Source organism: Haliotis cracherodii, unplaced genomic scaffold (genome assembly GCF_022045235.1).
Source record: "Haliotis cracherodii isolate W230 unplaced genomic scaffold, xgHalCrac1.p SCAF_1, whole genome shotgun sequence".
NCBI lineage: Eukaryota > Metazoa > Mollusca > Gastropoda > Lepetellida > Haliotidae > Haliotis > Haliotis cracherodii.
Genome location: NW_027266264.1, coordinates 19,520,885 through 19,548,673, shown reverse-complemented (window position 1 = coordinate 19,548,673; position 27,789 = coordinate 19,520,885). Strand labels below are relative to the sequence as shown.

At 42.9% G+C, this 27,789-nt stretch overlaps 1 protein-coding gene across 12 annotated transcripts in view; it reads right to left on the bottom strand.

Annotated features, from left to right (window-relative positions):
• The window catches only part of LOC139474070 (kinesin-like protein KIF13A), a 258,490-nt gene that overhangs the window by 40,675 nt on the left and 190,026 nt on the right, over positions 1 to 27,789 (bottom strand). For all 12 annotated transcript variants that reach the window (XM_071256931.1, XM_071256940.1, XM_071256970.1 and 9 more), the window contains 5 exons: positions 22,206 to 22,342; positions 14,862 to 14,974; positions 11,471 to 11,617; positions 6,594 to 6,777; positions 1,331 to 1,493 (listed from right to left, as the gene is read on the bottom strand). In XM_071256931.1, coding sequence (XP_071113032.1) covers positions 1,331 to 1,493; positions 6,594 to 6,777; positions 11,471 to 11,617; positions 14,862 to 14,974; positions 22,206 to 22,342 — 744 coding nt within the window. The remainder of the gene's footprint in view (positions 1 to 1,330; positions 1,494 to 6,593; positions 6,778 to 11,470; positions 11,618 to 14,861; positions 14,975 to 22,205; positions 22,343 to 27,789) is intronic.

Below are 27,789 nucleotides of genomic sequence, written 5' to 3'. Positions count from 1 at the left end.
AAAACTTCAATGTAGAGTGCTCCATATTGATTAAGCAGGCTTTCCAAACCCTGTATTTGTGTTCAGTGTTTGACACACACAAAACAACATGCTTAAAAAAACCTGGGAGAGAAGTCATCTTTGATGGATATGATTGAATATGCTGCTGATCAATGCCGCATACACCACTCAGCTATTGATAGGGGTGCTGAGAAATATCACACCACTTACATGTAGTTGAAGCAATCAGTTTGGAGGATCATGGAATGATTAAACTATTCTTCAAATAAATGAATCGCCTAACAATGAGTGTGTGATCTTTGTGTTTAGATAGCTTTGTGAGCATTTAAATATGTGAAAATTACTTAATCGGAGTAGATATCATGTTACAATGATATTCTTCATTTTCTTGCAATTATATTTGTGCAAAGACATGAATAGCAAACTGCACTTTACAATAATGATTGGATGTGCAACTGACCACTGAATAAATAATAAAAAATTGAACAGACTCATTTGACATTTAGTGCACCATTTGTGTGAAGTAGTGAGTTGTGCTTAATGCTGCTTTTAATAGTATTACAGTTATATTACGGCGAGTCAGCTTAATGTGAGAGGAAAGCCCGAAGTAATGCAGGTCTTAGACGTTTACTACTTTGGTGAAACCCACGAGCATGGGTATGGTGCTGACAAACCAAGAAAAATAATCAGGGCGAACCGTGATTTGAACCCACAATCATAGGTTTCTGGCGTGCCAAAGGGACGCAACTCTGCAATGAGTATTGCGGTGTCTTAGACGACTGGGCCAACTGTACCCCCTTTGTGTGAAGTAACAAGCTATGTCTGCCACATGAAATATTAACCCTGAATATTACAATTTCTGGCTCCTGCTTGGATATAGATTCTGATAAATAACAATTCTGATAATCCTTATGTCTACTTGACTTTCAGATAGTAATCGTTGAAACATCTTACCTACCCAGTGTACTCTGCAATATCAACAATATTGTCAACATGTAACAAATGTTATATTTGGGATAACACTTCTTTTAGTAAAGTACAGATTCTTGTACTTTATTGGGTTATGTCCCATCTGGGATTTGAACCCGATCCAGGCCTCATTTACATATGACCACTTTCTAAATGGCATTGTGTGTTCATAATATTGTCAACAGTTTAGATTCACAGAAAGTGAATTACTGAGAAGAGTCTGTGACACCCTTATTTGCCTTTTGTGTAAATATATGAACAGACTGGTCCAGATTGTGCCTGAAGTCACAGACTGCTTCTGGCTGTGGATAAAGTTACAGGTCTCCTGCAGGAATTAGAGATAAAAAAAAGTGTGTTTTACCTTCCTGTTGGGGCTGAGGTTAGCAGCAGGTATCTGTAGAGTCACATGGAACTCGGTCTGCTTGCCCATCTCCTTTGCAAGGTTGTTGGCCTCCCTGACCAGTGTGTTGGCCTTGACCACCTCCTCCCGCAGCTTGACCAGGCTGTGCAGGAACACCTTCTCTCTACAACAACAGGGAGGGACAATAGCAACACCTTCCTATAACACAGGGAGGACATGTGTGACGGATAATAGCAACACCTTCCTATAACACAGGGAGGACATGTGACGGACAATAGCAACACCTTCCTACAACACAGGGAGGACATATGTGACGGATAATAGCAACACCTTCCTACAACACTGGGAGGACATATGTGACGGACAATAGCAACACCTTCCTACAACACAGGGAGGACATGTGTGAAGGATAATAGCAACACCTTCTCTCTACAACACAGGGAGGACATGTGTGACGGATAATAGCAACAACTTCCTACAACACTGGGAGGACATGTGACAGACAATAGCAACACCTTCCTACAACACTGGGAGGACATGTGTGACGGACAATAGCAACATCTTCCTACAACACTGGGAGGACATGTGTGACGGATAATAGCAACACCTTCCTACAACACTGGGAGGACATATGTGACGGACAATAGCAACACCTTCTCTCTACAACACAGGGAGGACATGTGAGGGACAATAGCAACACCTTCCTACAACACAGGGAGGACATGTGTGACGGACAATAGCAACACCTTACTACAACACTTGGAGGACATGTGTGACGGATAATAGCAACACCTTACTACAACACTGGGAGGACATGTGTGACGGACAATAGCAACACCTTCCTATAACACAGGGTGGACGTGTGACGGACAATAGCAACACCTTCCTACAACACAGGGAGGACATGTGTGACGGACAATAGCAACACCTTCCTACAACATAGGGAGGACATGTGTGACGGACAATAGCAACACCTTCCTACAACACAGGGAGGACATGTGTGACGGACAATAGCAACACCTTCTCTCTACAACACAGGGAGGACATGTGTGACGGATAATAGCAACACCTTCCTACAACAGAGGGAGGACGTGTGACGGACAATAGCAACACCTTCTCTCTACAACACAGGGAGGACATGTGTGACGGATAATAGCAACACCTTCCTACAACACAGGGAGGACATGTGTGACGGACAACAGTAACACCTTCCTATAACACAGGGAGGACATGTGTGACGGACAATAGCAACACCTTCTCTCTACAACACAGGGAGGACATGTGTGACAGACAATAGCAACACCTTCCTACAACACAGGGAGGACATGTGTGACGGACAATAGCAACACACAATCTTTTGAAAATAGGGAAGACAGATGAGGGGGGAAAAACATCTTCTATGAAAAATATACATTTCTTTTGATAGCGATATTTGCATAGTAAGTCATTCTTGGAAAAAACAATTTGGTTCTTTTTTGGGGTATGGAGTGGTCTCTTGAACTTTATGAGTTCATGAAGTGACATTCTAACAAATCATTTCTGACCTGTCTACAAAGTAAGACCCAAATCTGTAGATATTGCATGAAATAATTGCCTTGAAAGAACTGTTCTGTTTGATTGTTGTCAGTGTGACAGTTGACCTTATCACTGGTCAATGTCAGTGGCTATAAAACCTTGAAATGTGTTTGCCTTCGAGTGGTCTAAAAACCCAAATCTAGTCCTAACCACCAATACTTATTGAAGGACAATGGAAGGTTGGATCCGCAACATTAAGCTGTGAGTCTCTGTCAGTAAAATGTCGTGCCTGGATGAAGGTTTGCATGGTAACAAAATCCTGATGGAGCTATACTTAGTCCATGAGCCAGACTGATACAGACAGATTCTGGGACACACGAGATGACAGCCAGTTGCTCCAGGAGTAGTCAATCTCAATAGGACACAATGCTAAGTTCTTACAAAGATTTAGTTACAACTATGTTACTTTAAATATGAGACTACTGAAAAGCACTTAAAAAATGTTCAATTAACATCCTTCTTCAGACCAAATGAAGACCTGTTATAGTCTTGAGAATCATGCCTGTTGCAGAGTGCAGAACACATGGGCCAGCGTTAATGTTCAAACCTCATAACAAGACTATGAAAGAATGCCTTTTATCTCAACAGCGAGGAAGAATACCAGAGAAGAGGAACAGATCAACAGGGATGAGGAACACATCAACAGAGATGAGGAACACATCAACAGGGATGAGGAACACATCAACAGAGATGAGAAACACATCAACAGAGATGAAGAACACATTAACAGAGATGAGAAACACATCAACAGAGATGAGGAACACATCAACAGAGATGAGAAACACATCAACAGGGATGAGGAACACATCAACAGAGATGAGGAACAGATCAAGTGGGATGAGGAACACATCAACAGAGATGAGGAACACATCAAGTGGGATGAGGAACACATCAAGTGGGATGAGGAACACATCAAGTGGGATGAGGAACACATCAACAGAGATGAGGAACACATCAAGTGGGATGAGGAACACATCAAGTGGGATGAGGAACACATCAAGTGGGATGAGGAACACATTAACAGAGATGAGGAACACATCAAGTGGGATGAGGAACACATCAACAGAGATGAGGAACACATCAAGTGGGATGAGGAACACATCAACAGAGATGAGAAACACATCAACAGAGATGAGGAACAGATCAAGTGGGATGAGGAACACATCAAGTGGGATGAGGAAAGCATCAACAGTGATGAGGAACACATCACAATAGAAACCAAGAACACGTCTCACAAGGGAAAAGGAACACATGTCTGCAAAGGTGAAACACATGTCACCAAGGAGGAACACATGTCACCAAGAAGGAACACATGTCATCAAGGAGGAACATGTCACCAAGGAGGAACACATGTCATTAAGAAGGAACACATGTCATCAAGGAGGAACACATGTCACCAAGAAGGAACGCATGTCATCAAGGAGGAACACGTCACCAAGGAGGAACACATGTCACCAAGAAGGAACACATGTCATCAAGGAGGAACATGTCACCAAGGAGGAACACATGTCATTAAGAAGGAACACATGTCATCAAGGAGGAACACATGTCACCAAGAAGGAACGCATGTCATCAAGGTGGAACACGTCACCAAGGAGGAACACATGCCATCAAGGAGGAACACATGTCACCAAGGAAGAACACATGTCACCAAGGAACACATGTCACCAAGGAGGAACATGTGTCACCAAGGAGGAACATGTGTCATCAAGGAGCAACACATGTCATCAAGGAGGAACACGTCACCAAGGAGGAACACATGTCACTAAGGAAGAACACGCCACCAATGAGGAACACATGTCACTAAGGAAGAACACATGTCACCAAGGAACACATGTCACCAAGGAGGAACATGTGTCATCCAGGAGGAGCACATGTCATCAAGGAGGAACACATGTCACCAAGGAGGAACACATGTCACCAAGAAGGAACATGTCACCAAGAAGGAGTACATGTCACCAAGGAGGAACACACATCATCAAGGAGGAACACACATCATCAAGGAGGAACACACATCGCCAGGAGGAACACATGTCAGGAAGGAGGACTACACATCACCAAGAGGAACACATCACCAAGGAGGAACATATCAACGAGGAGGAACACATGTCAACAAGGAGGAACACATCACCAAGGAGGAACACATCACCAAGGAGGAACACATGTCAACAAGGAGGAACACATGTCATCAAGGAGGAACACATCACCAAGGAGGAACACATGTCACAATGGAAGTGCCTTCCTTTCCTAACCAAACCTTGGGTAAATTCTGATAGTTTTGACTAATTGATCTTTCACTGTAATCAATACAGCATGCCATTCCACACTTCCAAAAAGTTCCGCTCAATATTCATCAACAAATAATTACATTCTTCAAGGCAGTATCATTTCCCCAACACCTCAACACACATCCAAGTAAGGCCTTCCTCTTCATGAATAACAAGCACCAAAAATCTATTCATCAAAAGCATTATGGATGGTTTGGTGTTTAAGCCTGATCAAAGTGTATTTCACAAAGAATAATTTCTTGACCATCTTCCAATTACAGTTCAATGAATGCTCACATTATAAAGTCATCCCTATTTTCGCAAATCTCCATGTTCTTGGCAGTCTCGACTGAAGCTGGAAGACGCTTCAAAGGAACGCCTGTTTGAAGATTTAACCACAAGGGACTGTGAGAGGATACTGTGCAAAGTAAATCCTCATGTTATGGCTTCACTCTGCTTATTTGTCAAAGTGATCAGGAGGTTCAGGGCAAAAAATGCTATGGATGAAATCATACAACGGTTATTGTTGTTAATTTCCCATGAACACATGTTAAATTTGATTGTTAATGTTTCAAAATTTTGTCATTGTAGTCAAACCTGTTCAGGTCACATTATCCGATGATGCATGAAGCAACATTACAGGCAAATCATGCAAACAATAATTATCTGATTGCAACTCCATCTCTTCACCCCGTTTATTTGGTAATATAACATAGCTTCCCAATAAATCGCAAAGAACAATGAAGAACGAAGCGGCATTTTTTTTAGAGGGAAGTACCTTGTGAGTTCTTCCCCATAGATTTAGCTTGGCAATGCAGATAAACGCAGTAGCTAAACAATCGCATCCGAAGGAACCAGAGATATGACAATAGGTATCAGGAGGAAGGTTACAGATAATCTACGTGAGGATTGTGACAATATGCGGGAAATACCAAACTTTACCCACATGGTCTTAAAATGGACTTCCCCTCGGGTTGTTAGTATATTTAAAAGCCTTTCCCTTGGAAAAACCCTCGGGATGCGGGTTTTAAATATCATAACAACCCTTGGACGTGTTTTATCCTATACTTACAATTTACTCATAGAAATTTAAACACCATTCCATCTATATCACAGAAAATGACACCAAGAATTGAAATTGTACCAAGTGGGGAATCAAAACCTTACAGGACTGAGTAAGTGAGTACGGTTTTACGCTGCTTTTAGCAATATTCCAGCAATATCACGGCGGGGGACACCAAAAATGGGCTTCACACAATGAACCAATGTCGGGAATCGAACCCGGGTCTTTGGCATGAGCAAACATTTTAACCACTAGGCTACCTGACTGCCCCTTACAGGACCAGGAGATATTACTGACTGAAACTTTCTGGCAACCCTGCTACCACAGCCTCGTGCCTCCCACAGTTTCTAGGACTGACCTGTCTTGTGCCCACTGCTGGTACTTCTTCTGGATGCTGTTCTGTGTGTTCATGTTCCCTGTCGGGGTGAGGCGGGTGGCATCAAATGGGGGGAAGGGGTACGACGGGGTGCCCGGAGACATCAGCTGATTCCGCAGCATCTGCATCTGCCTCTCGTACATCTGGCGCTGCTTCTCTAGTGCTTCTACAACAAAAAGGAGGCAATGGAAGCAAGTTTCCTGTACCCAGAACAACAGACCAGTCTCTATTACACCAAGTGATCTTATCGCTATGATTGTAATAAACCTATGCTAAAGTATGGGAGTTACAATCGTATTAGTGCTAAGAGCAGGTGGCAAACCTGTGATTCAAACCCAATCCATCCAGGCCCTGGATAAGGATGATAATCTGCATAGCATTTAGTGAGACCTGATACCACTGGGCCTCTGGTGCCTTTAGTCCAAGTGGGATCAGAAAGAAAAAACAATAGTTTATTGATTTTTGTTTTAAAGACAGATACATGCACATGAAACACACTGTGTTGGTGAGCTGTCAGAACAATGTAAAGCACTTTAAGCCAAGCACTTTCAGAATACTTCCTAACTGAAGACCAGCTCGGAACAACCTAAGAGAATATGTTAGGAACTATCCATCTACAGGTCAGAGCACAGGGACACAAGTACGGCATTCTACAGAAACATTGATAATGGCATTAACGAAAGGATTGTCTTCTTAGATGTGATACATGCATGTACTCTAAGTTGTCAGAAGCAGAAATGGACATATCAGCTACAACCACTATGTGATACGCTCAATACACGACCAGAACTAGTTAGGTCGACATTGTTTCACAAATCAATATGTTACCAGTTGACCAATAATGAGCTGGTCAGTATGGAATTAGCCTGTCATTAATACTCTCAGCTGTGTAAACAGTTACAACATCCTGATGGTAGTGAGTATCTCCTGCAGCAATGTAGGGGTGGGTGGAGGAAGGCAGACCACGCTCCTTACATAAGTTCACACAGTAATGAGAAAATCACACATGTGCTCTGGCCGCAATTCGCTGTGCAGAGTTGCGTCACTTGGGCATGCCAGAAACCTATGATTGTGGGTTCGAATCCCTTGGGCATGCCAGAAACCTATGATGACGGGTTCGAATACCTGTTCGCCCCGATTATGTTTCTAGGTTTGTCAGCACCATACCCGTGCTTGTGGGTTTCACCGAAGTGGTAAACGTCTGAGACCTGCATCACTTCGGCTTTCAACCCAACTCACTCACTCATGTGCTCTCGCTGCAAGTCGCCAACACTGAGACAAGGCGTGCCACATACATTTGCAATATCGAGTGGTGGGTAAGAATTCATGTTATATAATACTTTGTAATTCAGTAAACTACGGTTATAAAGAACTCAAAGGGACCACTAATATTAGTTCGTTATAACTGTATTTTGTTATAAGCATATACACAGCAAATGTCCAGGACCAAAAATACAGCAGTTTGTTGTAAGCGTGTTCGTCATAAACATAGTTACTATACTAAAGAAATTAACATATCATTTTGTTACTCTCAAAACAAAGGGTCCGATGTTTAACGTACTGGATCACTCAACACCTATTATGGAAGCAAAATGTCCAAACATAATATTTGGATTTGGCGACACAGTTACTTACATAATAATTCACATCTTGCACCTAACACTTCATGGAAATTACTCACATAAATGGTATGTCACAGTCTCTAGAAATATATCATGAATGAAAGTAGGTTATAGCTGCAGCCATCATGATGCATACATTTTAATACTGGCGCAGTATAGTAGACCGACATACTGTAAGTACCATGGACACAAATATATATGACCCCGACTCAAGACCAAGTTGTATCAGCATTTACTGTAGCTAAAGACTTATGCATGCATAAAGCTTTCATTCTGAACTTGTACCTCTGCATGCATTGTGTGATGAAGTATACATGCAAGCACCTGCTCCCAGACATAACCTACTTACAGACAATGTGCTCATCCATACAGCTGTTTGTTAGAGTCAGACAAATACATGCATATTGTCTCCATCACGTCTAGTTACCTGGGCCAGATGTCAGTGAATTACCTACCAGGCAGTGCAGACCTGTCGGAGACAAACCACACACTGCCTCACTGTGTCATGGCACATTGTTTCAGGTCAGCTGAGACAGCTAATAAATTCAGTGTGTGGTCATACGCTCACAGAGTCCGCACCAACCTGCCAGCTTAGGTCACGACGACCACTAAGTCATGAAGTAACTTAAAATCTAATTCCCATGCATCTGTAAGTTTCATTAACTTTTTCTACAAAACGGAAATTTTTTCGCCCTGATGTTATTTTCCTTTGGAATTCTGATTTAAGGAACTTCTAAATATATCTGGTATTCACCACACTAGAGCAACAATGTTATGACGCCCCATCTGTTACTAGTGAAAATATGATTGATCTTTTCGAATTATTGTTATTTAATACGAACAATTTAGGAATCATAGCTTTTGACACATTAATCCTGACATTTTCCTACAAAGCACAAACTTTGAAACAGGTTAGGTAATCGATAACAGGTTTCTACTATGAATCTATCACACAAATTGAAACAAATACACACTACAAAAAGAGAAGAAAATGAATTACAGGCAGGCACCTTTCATCACTCTCATAAACTTCTGATCAATAGTCAAGGCTTGATGCTTTATCGAATCTGAAGGACAAATTGCTTTCCCAAAACATCTGTTGGAAACTAACGAAATTATAATGCTCCATACCAGATTGAACAGTAACCAGTCACATTGATCTATCAATTGGTTCCACTTCATGCGCCTTCTCCATCAATCTGAGTTGACCATGATAAACTCTGTGATCGAACTTCGATGGATTCCCCATGATGGAAGGATTCTAGTTATTCCAGTTCAAAGTGAACAAATGCCACGCCAAACCATCTTCGTGGAGAACATTACAATGCAAATTGCTCACCAAAGAAAACTATAAATCTGATTTCCGAACAGATGCTTCTTAAAATGTTTTTCTAAGCAGAATGGTTTGTGATGACAGACGTTTCCAACATGCGAGGAGTAATTTAAATTTTCTGATAACTTTTATGTTGAATGATCGAGACAAGAACGAAGAGGGCTACATACATATATGGAATTAGGACACTGTCATGATTTAACTACTTTTGATAGGACGTTCTTCTGTATGATTAACAAATTGTAAAAACATCTTCAAGACAATTTCGACGACAATCAGCAAGTGTTCAAGAAAATGAATAAGTCTGTAATATGGGTACATCAGACGGGAAACTTACACAAATTGTATTGTTTTGTCTTTACCGTAGGAAAGGAAAAAGCTGCCTTGCTTTAATTTTTCAAATTACAGCTGAATGTTTTTGTGTTGCTTCTGAAATGATTATTGGAATACAGCCTTACTTTCCCCCGTGTCGACATTTCTTCTAACACAATGATGCCGTGTTGTGTGGAATCGATACTGATATCTACATGGAGTTGAATGATGGTGAGCCTTGCACTCAGTCGCAGCTGCCTACAGATCATGTTTATTTCCAAAGTTGGCTGTCCTGCTTCAGAAGTGTTCATTATCAAACTTTTTAAAATGTCCTTGGTAGCAATGAAGTACAAGTAAAATCCTCCTAATCCATTTAAGAATCCATCACACAATTGGGTAAGCAATTGTAAATCCAGAGCCAAAACAATAGTGTGTTCCATCAGAGGGAGCCGCATGTTGGGCAGGAAGGCAGCTCGGTGGCCACATTGCAAGCTCAAATACACACAGACTCATGGTGGATTCTCTTCGGGGGACTTTTTGTTCCTCCCTGATTTTCTTTGTGAGTTTTTTAGGTTGGTCGAATGAATGGATGAATGGGCTGGAGGGTGTGTGAGAGAACTGGCGTTTGGGTGTGTGTGGGTGAGTGTTTGGTTAAGTGTGTGGGTGAGTGTTTGGGTGAGTGTTTGGGTGAGTGTTTGGGTGAGCGTATGGGTGAGTGTGTGGGCGAGTGTGTGGGTGAGTGTGTGGGTTGGTCAGTGGTTGGTCGGAGAACGTATGTGGTGAGTGTGTGGGTGAGTGTGTGGGTGAGTGTGTGGGTGAATGTGTGGGTGAGCGTTTGGGTGAGTGTGTGGGTGAGTGTGTGGGTGAGTGTATGGGTGAGTGTGTGGGTGAGTGTGGGTGAGTGTATGTGGTGAGTGTGTGGGTGAGTGTGGGTGAGTGTGTGGGTGAGCGTTTGGGCGAGTGTATGGGTGAGTGTGTGGGTGAGTGTGTGGGTTGGTCAGTGGTTGGTCGGAGAACGTATGTGGTGAGTGTGTGGGTGAGTGTGTGGGTGAGTGTGTGGGTGAGTGTGGGTGAGTGTATGTTGTGAGTGTGTGGGTGAGTGTATGTGGTGAGTGTATGGGTGAGTGTGTGGGTGAGTGTGTGGGTTGGTCAGTGGTTGGTCGGAGAACGTATGTGGTGAGTGTGTGGGTTGGACGGAGAACGTATGTGGTGAGTGTGTGGGTTGGTCGGAGGACGTATGTGGTGAGTGTGTGGGTTGGTCGGAGAACGTATGTGGTGAGTGTGGAGATGGAAGGGTCTGTGGTTGGATGAGCAAGCGAATGAGAGAGCTGGAGAGTGTGACCGTAATGCAGCAACATCATGGTAATGAGGAAGCAAAAAGATTAAGCAACAAAAGTAGGTCACATCTGGCACAAGCAGTGTTCAAAGTTAAGGAGTCATTGGCCCTTGGTGATCACCCCCAAATGAATCCTGGAACCCCTAAATCTGTCACCCTTAACATTGACGTAATGCATGGATTGATGTTCATGCTTAATGTTGACCATGCCACACACCCTCATGAAAAGCATTGACACCGAGATGATAGAACCTACCCTGCTTGTCCTCCTCGTGCTGCTTCTCGATGGCACAGATGGCCTCCTGTATGGGGTCGTCACACAGCTCTTGCATCATCAACTCCTGTTGGGCAAAGTTGTAGTCAATCTTCTGTTCTGATGAGTCAGCATTCTGGGTCTGGGGACCTGAACAGAAATGAATAAACGGTGTGCCATCAACAAATCATCACAATGTACACCACCATCACAACATCATAGTGTGCAACTTATTACCCGTGAAGATAGACACCAGACCAAACATATAACATACAATTGCATTAACCTTGCAGGGAAATATACTTAGGAAAATCAACCACCTGTACAAAAGAGACTTTGCAAGGTTACAGTGACATTAATTGTCGCAGGTTTCCCTGTACCCAGATGATCAGGGTCCACAGGTCTTAAACCCAGAAAATAAACACATGTGGTAGTAGGGCAGGTGGGGTAGGGGGTGGTGGTGTAGGGGATGGTGGTGTAGGGGATGGTGGTGTAGGGGTGGTGGTGTAGGGGTGGTGGTGTAAGGGATGGTGGTGTAGGGGATGGTGGTGTAGGGGATGGTGGTGTAGGGATGGTGGTGTAGGGATGGTGGTGTAGGGGATGGTGGTGTAGGGGTGGTGGTGTAGGGGTGGTGGTGTAGGGGATGGTGGTGTAGGGGATGGTGGTGTAGGGGATGGTGGTGTGGGGATGGTGGTGTAGGGATGGTGGTGTAGGGGATGGTGGTGTAGGGGATGGTGGTGTAGGGATGGTGGTGTAGGGGATGGTGGTGTAGGGATGGTGGTGTAGGGGATGGTGGTGTAGGGGTGGTAGGGTAGGGCAAGGGGCTGGTGGTGTAGGGCTGGTGGTGTAGGGGTGGTGGTGTAGGGGTGGTGGTGTAGGGGGTGGTGGTGTAGGGGTGGTGGTGTAGGGGATGGTGGTGTAGGGGTGGTGGTGTAGGGGTGGTGGTGTAGGGGGTGGTGGTGTAGGGATGGTGGTGTAGGGGTGGTAGGGTAGGGCTGGTGGTGTAGGGGTGGTGGTGTAGGGGATGGTGGTGTAGGGGATGGTGGTGTAGGGATGGTGGTGTAGGGATGGTGGTGTAGGGATGGTGGTGTAGGGGATGGTGGTGTAGGGGTGGTGGTGTAGGGGATGGTGGTGTAGGGATGGTGGTGTAGGGATGGTGGTGTAGGGGATGGTGGTGTAGGGGATGGTGGTGTAGGGGTAGTGGTGTAGGGGTGGTGGTGTAGGGGTGGTGGTGTAGGGGATGGTGGTGTAGGGGATGGTGGTGTAGGGATGGTGGTGTAGGGATGGTGGTGTAGGGGATGGTGGTGTAGGGGTGGTGGTGTAGGGGTGGTGGTGTAGGGGATGGTGGTGTAGGGGATGGTGGTGTAGGGGATGGTGGTGTAGGGTGGTGGTGTAGGGGTGGTGGTGTAGGGGTGGTGGTGTAGGGGATGGTGGTGTAGGGGATGGTGGTGTAGGGATGGTGGTGTAGGGATGGTGGTGTAGGGGATGGTGGTGTAGGGGTGGTGGTGTAGGGGATGGTGGTGTAGGGGATGGTGGTGTAGGGGATGGTGGTGTAGGAATGGTGGTATAGGGGATGGTGGTGTAGGGGATGGTGGTGTAGGGATGGTGGTGTAGGGGTGGTGGTGTAGGGGATGGTGGTGTAGGGATGGTGGTGTAGGGGATGGTGGTGTAGGGATGGTGGTGTAGGGGATGGTGGTGTAGGGGATGGTGGTGTAGGGATGGTGGTGTAGGGATGGTGGTGTAGGGGTGGTGGTGTAGGGGATGGTGGTGTAGGGATGGTGGTGTAGGGGTGGTGGTGTAGGGGATGGTGGTGTAGGGATGGTGGTGTAGGGATGGTGGTGTAGGGGATGGTGGTGTAGGGATGGTGGTGTAGGGGATGGTGGTGTAGGGGATGGTGGTGTAGGGGTGGTAGGGTAGGGCAAGGGGCTGGTGGTGTAGGGATGGTGGTGTAGGGATGGTGGTGTAGGGATGGTGGTGTAGGGATGGTGGTGTAGGGGATGGTGGTGTAGGGATGGTGGTGTAGGGGATGGTGGTGTAGGGGTGGTAGGGTAGGGCAAGGGGCTGGTGGTGTAGGGCTGGTGGTGTAGGGATGGTGGTGTAGGGGATGGTGGTGTAGGGATGGTGGTGTAGGGGTGGTGGTGTAGGGGATGGTGGTGAAGGGGTGGTAGGGTAGGGCAAGGGGCTGGTGGTGTAGGGATGGTGGTGTAGGGGATGGTGGTGTAGGGGATGGTGGTGAAGGGGTGGTAGGGTAGGGCAAGGGGCTGGTGGTGTAGGGATGGTGGTGTAGGGGATGGTGGTGAAGGGGTGGTAGGGTAGGGCAAGGGGCTGGTGGTGTAGGGGTGGTGGTGTAGGGGTGGTGGTGTAGGGGTGGTGGTGTAGGGGTGGTAGGGTAGGGCTGGTGGTGTAGGGAGGGGGGTGGTGGGGTAGGGATGGTGGTGTAGGGGTGGTGGTGTAGGGATGGTGGTGTAGGGGTGGTGGTGTAGGGGATGGTGGTGAAGGGGTGGTAGGGTAGGGCAAGGGGCTGGTGGTGTAGGGGTGGTGGTGTAGGGGTGGTGGTGTAGGGGTGGTAGGGTAGGGCTGGTGGTGTAGGGAGGGGGGTGGTGGGGTAGGGATGGTGGTGTAGGGCAGGAGGCTGTGGGGGTTGGGTGGGGATGGGCTGGTGGTGTAGGGGTGGTGGGGTAGGGCAGATGGGTTAAGTGTGGTAGGTTAGGGGTGGTGGTGTAGGGGTGTGGTGTAGGATGGTGGGGTGGTGGTGTATGGATGGTGGTGCAGGGCTGGTAGGGTAGGGGTGGTGGTGTATGGCTGCTGGGGTGGTGGTGGGAGTAGTGTGGAGCTGGTGGTGTGGTGTGGTAGGTTTGGTGGGGTAAGGCTGGTGTGATGGTGGTATAGGGATGGTGGGGCATGGCTAGTGGGGCAGGGGTGGGATTGAACATTACTTAAGTCACAAAGTGAACATGCAAGGCATCTGGAAAAAGTGGGGGTATGTTGACTTGGTTCCCCCGCCCAAATACCCATGATTTACTGGACACAAGGATTTAAAACAATCTGAAACTGACATTACAAAGATTAATCTTCATCTTCACTAGGCATGTAAAATAACATCTTTTGAGGGATATGAACCTTCCATGTTTACATCAAGATTTCAAAGGGCAAAGACTAACATTTATCAGCCTGTGATCGGCAGAGCTAACCACTTGGCACATGACTTCTTTGTGAACAGGTTATTCAAATACTTTACAATAAAGTATTGTGCAGTAAGTACCTTTTGTTCGACAGACATAAAGTGATGAAACATGTCTTCAGGGCTATATTTGGATCAAGACATCACGTTTTACATGAAATGTATGAAATGTATGAAATGTAAGACAGAACACGTTTGAAATGGAAGACTTACTATTTGTTGGTCGCGGGCAGTTAAGACGAAAGAAGTGATTATTCCCCCACAGGATACGGTCTCCATGTCGGACCTTCTTTCTTTCATGGATGACGGCGCCATTAACGCACGTTCTGAAAATACAGAAACATTGCCATGATTGTGGTAAGAAACACAACTCTTCTGTTTAGAGGAGGAAAAACAGCCGCAGTAATTAGACAAAAAACCTCCATCATGAGGATATAGAATCCCGAGTGGGGTGTCTTCTTTCACGGGAGCTCCAACTGGTCGGAGAGGCAGGACGAGCAGCAGCACGCAACAGTAGTCAAGCAAGGCATGGATCTGAACATGACTGATAAAACTCAAGGTATGTGACATTATCAACTGTGCAACATAATGAACATGCTACAGAAGTACAGGACAATTCATTGCTTGGGTCTTGACACTCCCTGGAGGGCAGCCTTATGTCATATATACTTGTCTGAATACTCTGTCATATCATAGGCCAGTCTGATGTTGTCAACATCTGTCAGAGTAACAGTCAGAGTAACAGTATCTTACTTAAGGGCAGCTTCATGCCTCAAACATTGACCAGAGTCATTTATCCAACATGAGACAGCCTAGATGATATATAGTCCAACATGATGCAGTCTGGGTGATATGCATTCAAACATGATTGAGCTTAGTGATATATCATCTAACATGATGTTACCTACGTGCTATAAATTCCAACATGATTCTGGGCTTGGTGATATATAGTCCAACATGATGCAGCCTAGATAATATATAGTCCAACATGATGCAGTCTAGGTGATATACATTCCAACATGATTGAGCTTAGTGATATATCATCTAACATGATGTTACATACATGCTATAAATTCCAACATGATTCTGAGCTTGGTGATATACGTTCCAAAATGATTCTGGGCTTGGTGATATACATTCCAACATGATTCTGAGCTTGGTGATATACACTGTAACAATGAGTCTAGACTAGGTGCTATGCATTCTAAATTGATTCTGATCCAGGTGATATATAGTCTAACATGATCCAATCAAAGTGATATACATTCCAACATGATTGAGCTTGGCGATATATCGTCCAACATGATGTTACCTACATGATATAAATTCCAACATAATTTTGGTAAATATGATATACATTCTAACATAATCCAATCAAGATGATACACATTCCAACATGATTGAGCTTGGTGATATATCATCTAACATGATGTAACCTATGTGATATACATTCTGACATGATTCTGGTCCAGATGATATACAGTCTAACATGATGTAACCTACATGATATACATTCCAACATGATTCTGAGCTTGGTGATATATATTCCAACATGATTCAGGGCTTGGGGATATACACTGTAACAATGAGTCTGGCCAAGGTGATATACATTCTAAATGGATTCTGATCCAGATGATATACAGTTTAACATGATCCAATTGAGGTGATATACATTCCAACATGATTGAACTTGGTGATATATCGTCTAACATGATTCTGAACTTGGTGATATACACTCTTAAGATGAATCTGTCCATGGAAACATGATCACAACCTAAATGATATACCCACTAACTTGATTCTGATGATATACATTCTAACATGATTCTGAGCTTGGTGATATAAACTCTTAAGATGAATCTGTCCACGGAAACATGATCACAACCTAAATGATAAACACACTAACTTGATTCTGATGATATACATTCTGACATGATTCTGGTCTAAATTATAGAGACTCCTACAAGAAGATGTTATTCCAACATGAATAGAGACCCAAATGAGACCGGTCAATAAGTCAGCAATATTCATTATCAAATTAGTTGGGTGGAATTAATGTAAACAAGTGTTGCTATGTGTTCAATCTGATTACAAGGGTTAGGGACATATTAGATTTCAGTCAAATTAACCAGCATCGATAACTAATTGAGCACTCTGCCAATTTCTCATTTCCTCTGCTAGGCACCGCGGAGTCCTTGCTGAGCATGTTACAGTCTCTTCGATAATTCTGCTATCTCAACACGCTATCGATACTCTCAGTGTTATCATCATGTTATCATGTTACCCGGCCAGTACGGCCTGGGAATAACCTGGCGCCACGCTTGTCATGATAATTCTGTTGAAAAGAAACACAATGGCCTAAAAACTTGTAGTTCATCACAACCAGAGACAACATCTGTCTTGTTTGTTAAACAAATGATACTGTGTTCATTTCACTTCTTAAATGTGACTATCCATCTACAGTGGCTACAGTGGCCCACTAGTGAGAGGCTGAGAGAATATTGGGTACTGGGACAGTGTGAGGCACTATTCAAGAAATCGGTACAGTACTAAAGGCATCCTTCGGGGAGCAATAAGTTCGTGTTTTTGACATTTTGTTCTTACACAATCACCATTTGGAAGAGTGCTGAGAAAAATAAGTCATTCTTCTTGTTTAACACCGTCACCCTGACGCAAATAAAAACAAATTCACGTCAAGGACTGTATACAGTTAGAGTGAGTGGAGTGGAGTGGAGTGGAGTGGAGTGGAGTGGAGTGGTGTGGATCGAGTGGTGTGGAGTGGAGTGGAGAGGAGTGGAGTGGAGAGGAGTTAATCTCTGCAGTCAGCTATTTTTCCAGTGTATCACAGATGCTTGTAAATAATCAAGTCTTGACCAGGCAAACTAATATCCACTTTGACAGTGGTAGACACAAATCTTCCACCATCTATATAGGAGTGAGTGAGAGAATATGGTTTCACACCGCTTTCAGCAATATATTTCAGCAATATCATTGCAGGACTCTATATAGAGTAATCTTCTGCATGTCTTTCTACTGATAATACTGTTCATTATTGGTTTGGGACAAGAATCCCAGAATGTTAGAATTCCACAAATCCATGGACCCACAACGATGTGAACTGGCCGTCTAGGAGTATCACTGGGGGTCCAGGTGTCATGTCCTAATGACTTTTTGCAATGAAATATCAATGAAATTGCTTTAGCTTTACTTGATTTGGCAGATATCAGTACCAAACTAGACTGGGAACCATGGACCAGTGCCAGTTTCTAAGCCTGAAACAGCAAGACCTTGCCGGTAAAAACACCCATACCAATCAGCAAACTACAGAAACACACAACACAGCCAACTCAGCAGCTCTTTTGGCTACCTTCACCTCATCACCCAGTGCATTTGACTCAGCTAAAAGGTTCCAGCTAATTTGTATCGCTGGACATGAGCGTTAATTCAATGCTGTCTTGTACCCAATTCAAATCAATCACCAGCTCATTTGACAAATATGAATGCTTTTAAGAATATCCATTCACGATACGACATGATCACAATTTCAATCATCAAAACCCCTCAAATGGACATAGTCTAAAACCAATCGGGCAGCTAAAATCAATGCTGTTCTGCAAACCATCTGTATGCAAGCACCACAACTTACAGCAATCAGCTTCCTGACTTCAGAAACCACAAAGGCACCAAAAGCACTGACAAGCACTTCCTGCCTGGGTGCAAATTTGCTACAACATTTGAACTTGTAACCATCAATTACACAGCACAGATTGACATGGGTCAAATGGACAGTATTTACATATTGCCTCCCTTCAACGTTCAACTTCTCCATGAATTATCCGATCATATGAGCCGTGTTGGAGCACGCCAATGACTATACAATGATGGCTGATTACCATAGATTATCGTTGTAACCACTGTCTGAATTGTATAAGCGGAGGTATTGACTCTGTCTGTCAGTGTCTCCTTCTCTCACTCACACATTCGTGAAGTACATGCAGCTATCCACAATCTGACATCTATCTTCTTCTCTCTCTCACACACAAACACATGCCTGTCAACACGTGTCTTCCTCTATCGCACACACAAACATGGGCCTGCCAACTTTAACCAAACTTTTTGTCCTTTGTGAGACGTTTTAACATCTAACAATGATTAATAACTGGAACACATCAATAAAATAAGTTCAGAGTTAATGTGTTTAAAAAACAATTCCATATCTAAAATCCAATTAAGGAATTCAATGCTTGCCAAGATTTGCGAATGATAAACAGACACTTCAATAATCCTGTTTGAAAACAATTTCTCACAACAATCTTTCAACACAAAACACAGTGATTTCGAGCTGTAGATCACCTGGTCCTGGGTCTAACTAACATCAACAATTCAAGACGGCAACAAAAGATGCCATGTGACATATTGCCATCAAGTATTTCATATCTGTTTATTGTGATATATACTACTGAAAAGAAGTTAAAGAACACCAGATCACTATAATTAAGCTGTCTTGAAATAACACATTCACTAGAGTAATATGACAAAATCAGGTGTTCTCAAACCTCTCATAAGTTGGTTGGTTGGTTGTTTGGTTGGTTGTTAAACGCCACATTCCGTTTGCAATATTCCTGCTATATGATAGCAGTCTGTAAATAATCGAGCCTGGACCATACAATCCAAATATTGACATCATGAGCATCGATCCACGCATTTGGGATTGATGACATGCATCAACCATGTCAGCGAGCCTGACCCTCCGATCCCGTTAGTGGCCTCTTACGACAAGCATAGTCGCCTTTTACGGAAAGCATGGGTTGCTGAAGACCTATTCTACCCTGGATCTTCACAGGCCGTCTTTTAAGTAATATATGTAAGTCTGTAATTAATTCAAATAAGCAAACATAACATTGTATTGTCATACAGTTGACAAGCACCTGCCATTACTGTGGTGTGCAATGTGTTTCTAAAGCTGCATGAGAAACAGTTCATCTTGTGTTCAATGACTCCAAATTGATCTCACCTACTTTTCAGTATGCAATCTAGTCCTTAAGAGAAAAAGAATACCAACGGGTTGATTTTTCTGCCAGACAAAATGACCATGTTTTCAATCCTCCCCTTTCATTAATCTCAGTAGGTGTCAACTTCCTATCTGCAGACTGCATAATGTGAAAATCATTGGGGATCAAGCTTCACCTTCATCAGCCCAGTAGTTTCAGAAGGCAAGATGCTGAAGGAGTTCTATAATTCTCAATGGATTTCACCCTCCCCCACGAAAAGTAACAGAGGGAGGTGAGTGAGTGAGTTGGGTTTAACGCCGCTTTTAACAGTATTCCACTTATATTACAGCGTGTCAGCTTAGTATGGGAGGAAAGCCTGAAGTGATACCACTTTAGTGAAACCGACAAGCACGGGTAAGGTGCTGACAAACCTAGAAACATAATCGGGGCAAATCGGGATTCGAACCCACAATCATAGGCCCAAGGGATGCAACTCTGCACACCCAATCGCAGGACCTTAGACAACTGGGCCATCCATGCCCCCAAACAGAGGGAGTACCTAGATGATGTTAACCAACTTTGGTCTCACCACTTGAAGGAACCAGCACATCAACTTTCAGTCCAAAGGCTGAGAGAAGAAGATGTTGACATATAACAAAGCACAACAGCCAATAAATCCATGAAATCAACTCACTTGTGAACAGACACTTTAATAATGGAGGAAACTCAAGTGCGGTGCCTCTATAGGAACTCTAAATGATGTTCTGTAGAAGTTTTCATGACATAAAAGAACAACAGTAGACACTAGGTATCACATTTATCAGGTTCAATGAATTTTTACTGAATATTAATTTGCTTTATGACAGTAATTCAAAGAATTCTTATACTGTATTCATGGATTATTTTCAAAGCCCTGATATTATCTGCAACTCATCATCAATAATATCTTGTGATCTGACACTAATTTGATTTAATAGGATCTCCTATATAATGTCTGTTGAAGAAGGATAGCGAGCAGGAGAACAAAGATGTAAGTTCCTAGGAACAATAATCTTGCTGCATAAATCGGACTCCAGCCCTGCCACATCAAAAGACCATCACACAGTTTTAAGCCTCCTAACCATTATATAAGACACACAATACGGTGATGTATTTACCGACTGTAATCAGGCCTCAGAGACAGGAACAATCTAAGTAAATTGGTAGAGCAGTTATCCCCTGTAAAGCTGTGCGATATTGCATGTCTTGCCACCATAACGGCCCATCTCCATGTAGTCTACCCTGACAACATGAAGAACACAATCCACACTCACTGCTCGGCCACTGTAATAAGCAATCTTCCCCCATAATTAACCCCGATTGAGATGGAGGAGAGTCTGATTGGCCAACTGGAGAATTGCTCATTGTCAGGACAGCATGGAGTAACCAACTGTGCTTATCTTGACCAGTTTCAGACAAAGTTCCATGTTAGATGGATCACAATGCCAACATTCCAATAACACTTGCCTCTATGATCAAACACAACCTGGAAGAGATTCAGCAGCATTGGCAGAATTAATTTTGAATAAAATGGATTTCAATACTTGTGCCAAGAAATTTATAAAGGAACATGTTGAGAACTGGGACAGTAGAACCAACAGTAGGTATGAGAGTGCGGTATTCCTAGTGGGACAGTCAGTCGGATCTTAAGGAACCAGGTTTTGATAATATTTGACACTCCTGATGTGACACAGACATAGGCCTTCATCATCAGCCTTCATATTGATGACAAGCCGTTCCTGATTCTAAATACATTGCATGATGTCTCAATATGCAAGACTGTTGCATGTTGTGAGTTAAGTCCTTCTCAATACTACCAGCAATTAACCGTGAGTGACACCTAGGGGAGACTTAGTCTGCATGACATCACACAGTCTGCTCATTCCCGTCCAACAAGCCATCATCAACTGCCATCATCTCCAGGGCTCTGCAACCTGTGTTCAACCCAAGCCACAGAGACCAGGGCCACTTTTTCCGAAAACTCACCTTTTGTCCTTGAATAAATCAAACTAGATCATCTCGGGATCAGTTTGAAGGATCATTACTCAGCTGTGGTTTACAAATTCCTGTCCGTCTCTAGTAGCAGATCCAGTTAGACACATAAACATGCATAGAAGTAGGTAAATAAAAGCTAGAAAACCCTTTCCCTTGTCATTAGAAATCTGTGTTAGAAGAAGGGTCGATCGTTCGATTCCAACTGTATTATGAACAAGTGTTTATGAAATCACTATCAAATCGCTTTTATCGATATTTCAGCAATATCACGACAGGGGACACCAGAAAAGGCCTCACACATCATATCCATGTGGTGAATTGAAACCCGGGTCTTCAGCGAACAGTTTAACCACTAGGCTACCACACCAACATCACAGTCAAGATATCTCTGTTTAAAGCATTGTCCATTGTACGATTCCAACTGTATTATGAACATGTCTATGACTATGAATTGGTCATGATACCAGGTGTTTGTAAAAAGTAGAACATATCCTGCCCCATCAGTGACACTGTAACAACTTGCTTTACTCACCTGGCTCCCTCTAGGGGTGTGATGTAGACTTCTGGACCATCGACATCCACAATACAGTGTTCCGGCATAATGCCCAGCCCTCGCAGCTGGATGTCCTGTTGGGTGGGCGCATCCGGCCGCCCAACCATCGTGTGCTCCTGAAACAAAACCATCACGTGTCATCAGGCTATCTGAGAAGAACATGAAGATACCTATGATTTCTAACCTGCCAATAACCAACAATTGACACACCGTAATCAGGTCGAATCTGTGTCCAGTCCCCTCTCCCCTACAGGATCAGACTGATGAAGTCTTACCAGCTGTATCAGACCTCACAACATCAGCAACGTCAAGGACATATTAGCAATGGTGGATGACATTGCATCCACTCATCACAGTTCATTAACATTTAAAGATCCAACACAGCATCAAGTAGACAAGAAGTGCATGTCTCTTGCATTACTGCATACTGCAGTGTGTGATTACGGATGTGGGTCTTCGCCTGACACTGAAGACTCTCAGCCGGTGCTGCTAGTGATGGCCCATCTGGGTTGTATGACCATGATAAAGTCTAGAACTCCTGTTACCTAGCAAGTCTATAATGATGTTCAGCATGGCTCTCTGTGCCTAGGTTCACCTACTCTTCTTTACCAGGGCTGCTTAGCCAATAGGAAATTGGCGTTTCAGACTGGCGGAAATTCATCATGACCAAATAATCTACAGCTAACCGGAAAATAGCCTCTGCATGCAAAAGACACACAGAAATAGACTCTTGCTGATGAGGAGTCTGTCCTTGGGATGTCTGGCAATAAACCTTTATCTTAATTCACTTCAATCAACAAATGAGTTGTTTGCAAATTTGTACTTGCACTAAAACATGTTATCTTCTTAAAAACAACAACTATACTTCCGAACAGCGAGATAACTTAGTCGGCGTGCCTAACAGAAATACTGACTCAAGATATACACAAACGGATTAAATATTTAGATGATAACAAAAGTCTGAAACACCTAAAGGTAGCTTACGGTTTAATAATAACAAGCACCATCTGTAAATGTTCAACAGGTCCCCTGTACTGTAAACAAGGTTACAGCTACACCTTTAGGGCTTCAGTTATATTAGTTGGTTTACAAAATAAATGTATGCAGGTTGAAAATAATTTTGAAAATAAATTTCAAGTTCCAGATTAGTTGAACCAAATGAAAAACAAAGTTTTAAAATGGCAAGATACCAAAACATACTTGTTGGGTTTTTGTTCTGTGTGCATTAGAATAAATAAATTTCATAACTATTGTTCACCAATAACTATAAAAACTCATGTTTTGTTTTCATTTTTCCTAGTTGTTGTAAAACAAAGTCAAACAGTTGTTTTCATTTCAAAACTGAACCAACTGAAAAAAAACTATATAAGAGCTTACATTTTCAGAGAGAGGCACGTGTACCTTACACGTGGATCCCTATAAAGTTTTGATCCTAATGAAATACAAGAACGGATATAGTCTTCTATCTATTGAAAAAAAGAGAGTTTTAAACCCATTGATTAATATGCAAGCAGTCTGACAACAGGGGACCCCAGAAATGGCCTCACTACCCGGTTGGGAGTCAAACCCAGGTCTTAAGTCTCAGAATTGAATGCATTAACCACCATCGCCCCCTACCAGTCAGGTGTTAGCATAAGAATTAAGATGGTTGTTCCTCCAGTTCTACCATAACTGGTCATGTTATTGCCTCGCTTGTTTGTCAGCTCGGCTATTTTAGATGTGACGCTACCTGTCAATTGTGACCGAAGTTTCTGACACGATTAATTTTCAGTCAAACCTGTCTTGTACAAAATGTGTTAAAATAAACATGAACAAAAACAACCCATTCCACAGCATACTGACTTGAACAATACGTAACCTTTAGCATTACACGATGCTCTACAAGTCCAAGATGCTATTCCAGGCAGCAGTAACAAAATACTATGCCGTGATGTTCCAAAATGGAAATAATCACCAGCTTAAACACTACAAACAGCAAAGTAAACATGAATAGACTTCACCAAGGTTTCTGTCCCTGCAGATCTCATTATGGGCTCCAGCTATAACATGAAGATAATGTCGGGACAAATTTGCTAATATTCTCATCATTTCTTGTGCATGACACAGTGATATTACCCTGCCCTGATAGGGTTTCCCTAACTACACCTCACACTGATAGACACAGATAATCCAGGGGACGATTACAGCCACCAAACTGTAATAAAGGCTACGTTCATTTGAAAACGCCCATAAATAGGCAAGTAAATTCAAGAATTGTTGCCAACAAATGAACTTTATGAGATCCGAGCTTAACCAGGGAGTTTCCCAGGATGAGATGTTTTCTACACTGAAGCAAGGTTCAACACACGGGCAGCTCAATAATGTGGCAGGAAGGTTTAAAAAAATCTGTTACAGAAGCTGTCGAAGCCGAGGGCTTGGTAAATGATTACAATATACGTAAAGTCATCACTGCCCCAAGGCATAGATATTAATGTAGGTTTCATATTGTATCATAGGGATTTGTAACTTGAGAGTGGAAACAGAAAACTGTTCTCGAGCGATGTTTGTCAGCAATATTACAGCTATGCCTCATGTGCTGTAGGGTGTGGAGGCAAACCAAGGATAGACTACAAGTTACCTTCCTGTCAAGAATTGAGGGTTGGTAATTCAAAGTTGTCGACCTACATGGCCTCTTCTACCTCAGCAGCTATTGCAACCACACAAACCCAATTTCTGGTAACCTGATGATGACAAGTCTTCTATTCTGCCCTGACATCCCTATGTAGGTGGAGCATTACAATCGGAGGCCTTACAAGTCCTGCTGTCTCCTCATAGTGCTTGGCATATGTATTCCATCAGTAACACTACCACACTGGTACATTGACACACACTGACAATGCATACCGTATTCCACAAAATAAGCGTCCTGCTCTAACAAGCGCCATGGCAATATTTTGCTAATATATTGGCTAGTGAACAATCACATTTAGCACCCCTTACGATTGATCAACGAACACAAGACTTATTTATTCGTGCTTAATACACACTCGTGTGTTATATGCACCCTTAATTACGGGCAATTAAATTCTGGAAAAAATATATGTCATTTATAATGCGCACAGACTATTTTGTTTCATTTGAGGCTGTCAGCATAAGTCACGATATTTATGATCTTTCAACTTTGTTTTTTTCTTCACCAAAATTATATTCTAATAAGAGGCCCCTATTTCTAATTTGGAGAGCGCCCTGCACGCTTATTACATCAAATACTGTAATCATGTTTTAAAGCATCAGACATGATTTTTGTGTCCATCTGGATACACACTGAGTGAGACTCGAACCTGAACGACTGTTGTGTGTGAATATCTAATGCGTAAATACAAAGAACAACTTGATTTGATTAATATGGCCATTTTGCAAAAAATATAAACTTGAATATGTGTTTTCAAAGTGTTTCAGTATATTATAAGCCATTCTGAATTAAACATTGAGGCGATACTTGCACCACTTGTACGAAAAAACATTGTTTGCTTCATGCCCCAAGCTGTATTCTACGCCAGCTGGCTCAATCTCATTCTATACTTTACCTACATCCACACAGCCTTTTACATGACTGTTTATGCTATCTGGTACAAACATGCAACTGAAAATCTGGAGTTCAGAGCTGAATACTTGCAATACTTATGCTGTACCTGTTCTTCCGTTTGGTATTCATTTGGTGTTTTGAATGGACGTAACAAGAAATGCACAGTATTGACACACTCACACGAAGAATCATGTCAGGCAATAGATCCCACAACCCTTGCTCTATCCAGGCCAACAAACCTGATCTTGTCCTTTTTGGTAAATTCAATGAAATCATTTATATCATTGAATTTTCTGTGCCTTTTGACACCAAGGGCCCTGAGCTGATGATGAACCTAACCAGCCTGACTGTACCAGGATCACCCAAACCATCTTTGCAGCATTTATTTTAAACTGTAAATAATAATGCAATACAGTCCAGAATTTGATATTTATTCTGTATGCAAGGTATCCTTGTCATGACCATACTGTAAATAGTAAAACATGTAGGGGTCTCAAGAATCTAGTAGACCCGTGAAGATTCCAGGGTAGAATAGGTCTTCAGCAACCCATGCTTACCGTAAAAGGTGACCATGCTTGTCGTAAAAGGCGATTAACAGGACTGGGTGGTCAGGCTCGCTGACTTGGTTGATGCATGTCATCGATCCCAATTGCGTGGATCGATGCTCATGATATCAATCACTGGATTGTCTGGTCCGGACTTGATTATTTACAGACCGCCGTCATATAGCTGGAATATTGCTGAGTGCAGCGTTAAACAACAAACCAACCAACCAAGAATCTAATACATTACGAGATAACCTCAGGGCCCAGGACATCCTCATATTTTGAACTCTACAGGTTGGAGCCCTTCAACAGAGATAGACCTTGCAGAGGCCTTGTGTTTAGGCAGTCTGGCTGCTGCTGCTGCTGATGGTCCTTACATGTGCTGCTTGGATGCTGACAATCACCTCAGTTATGCCTCTATACAATTACACTATGCAACTGTGAACAAACAGGTCATTGACATCCTCAGAAATGACTTAAAACTAGACATCAACTCCGAGGGATTCTTATGTATGTTCCGACAGGGAGGTGTGCATACATGACAGCAGGACGGCAAGACGGTCAATGTTTCCCCATCCTCTTCCATCTGTATGCTATGGTATTAATGTTTGCAGAATGTTTGTTCAGCCTACATCAGATGCCGGCATGGAACGATTCCTTAAAGATGGGCGGCATGTTCACAGCCACTGGTAAATACAACCAAAGAAATAACTGAATTATAGATTTGAAATAATCTACATTTACAAAAGTTATGGAACCATAAAAATTAAAAATGAATATTGAAAAGAAACAGATATTGTTTTTCTACATGCAAACTGCTTCAAAGTGGCAGGCACCTTCACAAGATGACAAGACAATGTTCCTCGTGTCACATCTACATCACAAAAAGTGACTTGTCATTTCGGCTTAAGACAAAACAGCAAATTCATCAATGTATAACTGTCAAAAAATATCATTCTTCAAAACACCATCGCCCTTGGATGTAGCAATTATACTACAGCTATGACTGAAACATGCACTACACCCAACACTATGGCCTTGTATGCAACTGACATGACAAAATGCTTATTGAGAATGTCAGAAATATCCATTAACAAACATGGCCGAGGCTTCAGGTAATAAATTCTAGCTTTGTCCTGTTCACTTCCGAATGACATTTCTTGCATCCGAAATGCCAGAAACGTCTTTCTGAAAGTGATTATTTTGACACATGAAAAGCCCCTATTACAGAATTAGTTTGGAGAGATTCAAATGTCAAAATAAATGCTTCTTGGCAATTCAACAGAACTGCAGTTGTGATATTGAATAACAGTTACTTTGAGTTTGAAGACTACTGTTTGTGTGGAAGGACATGCAACTCGAACAATTAAAATTACCAGAATCTCAGCGTGGGCAGTTTCCACTTTTGCCAATTACAGATTCCTTTAAGAATTTACATTCAAAATTCTATAAC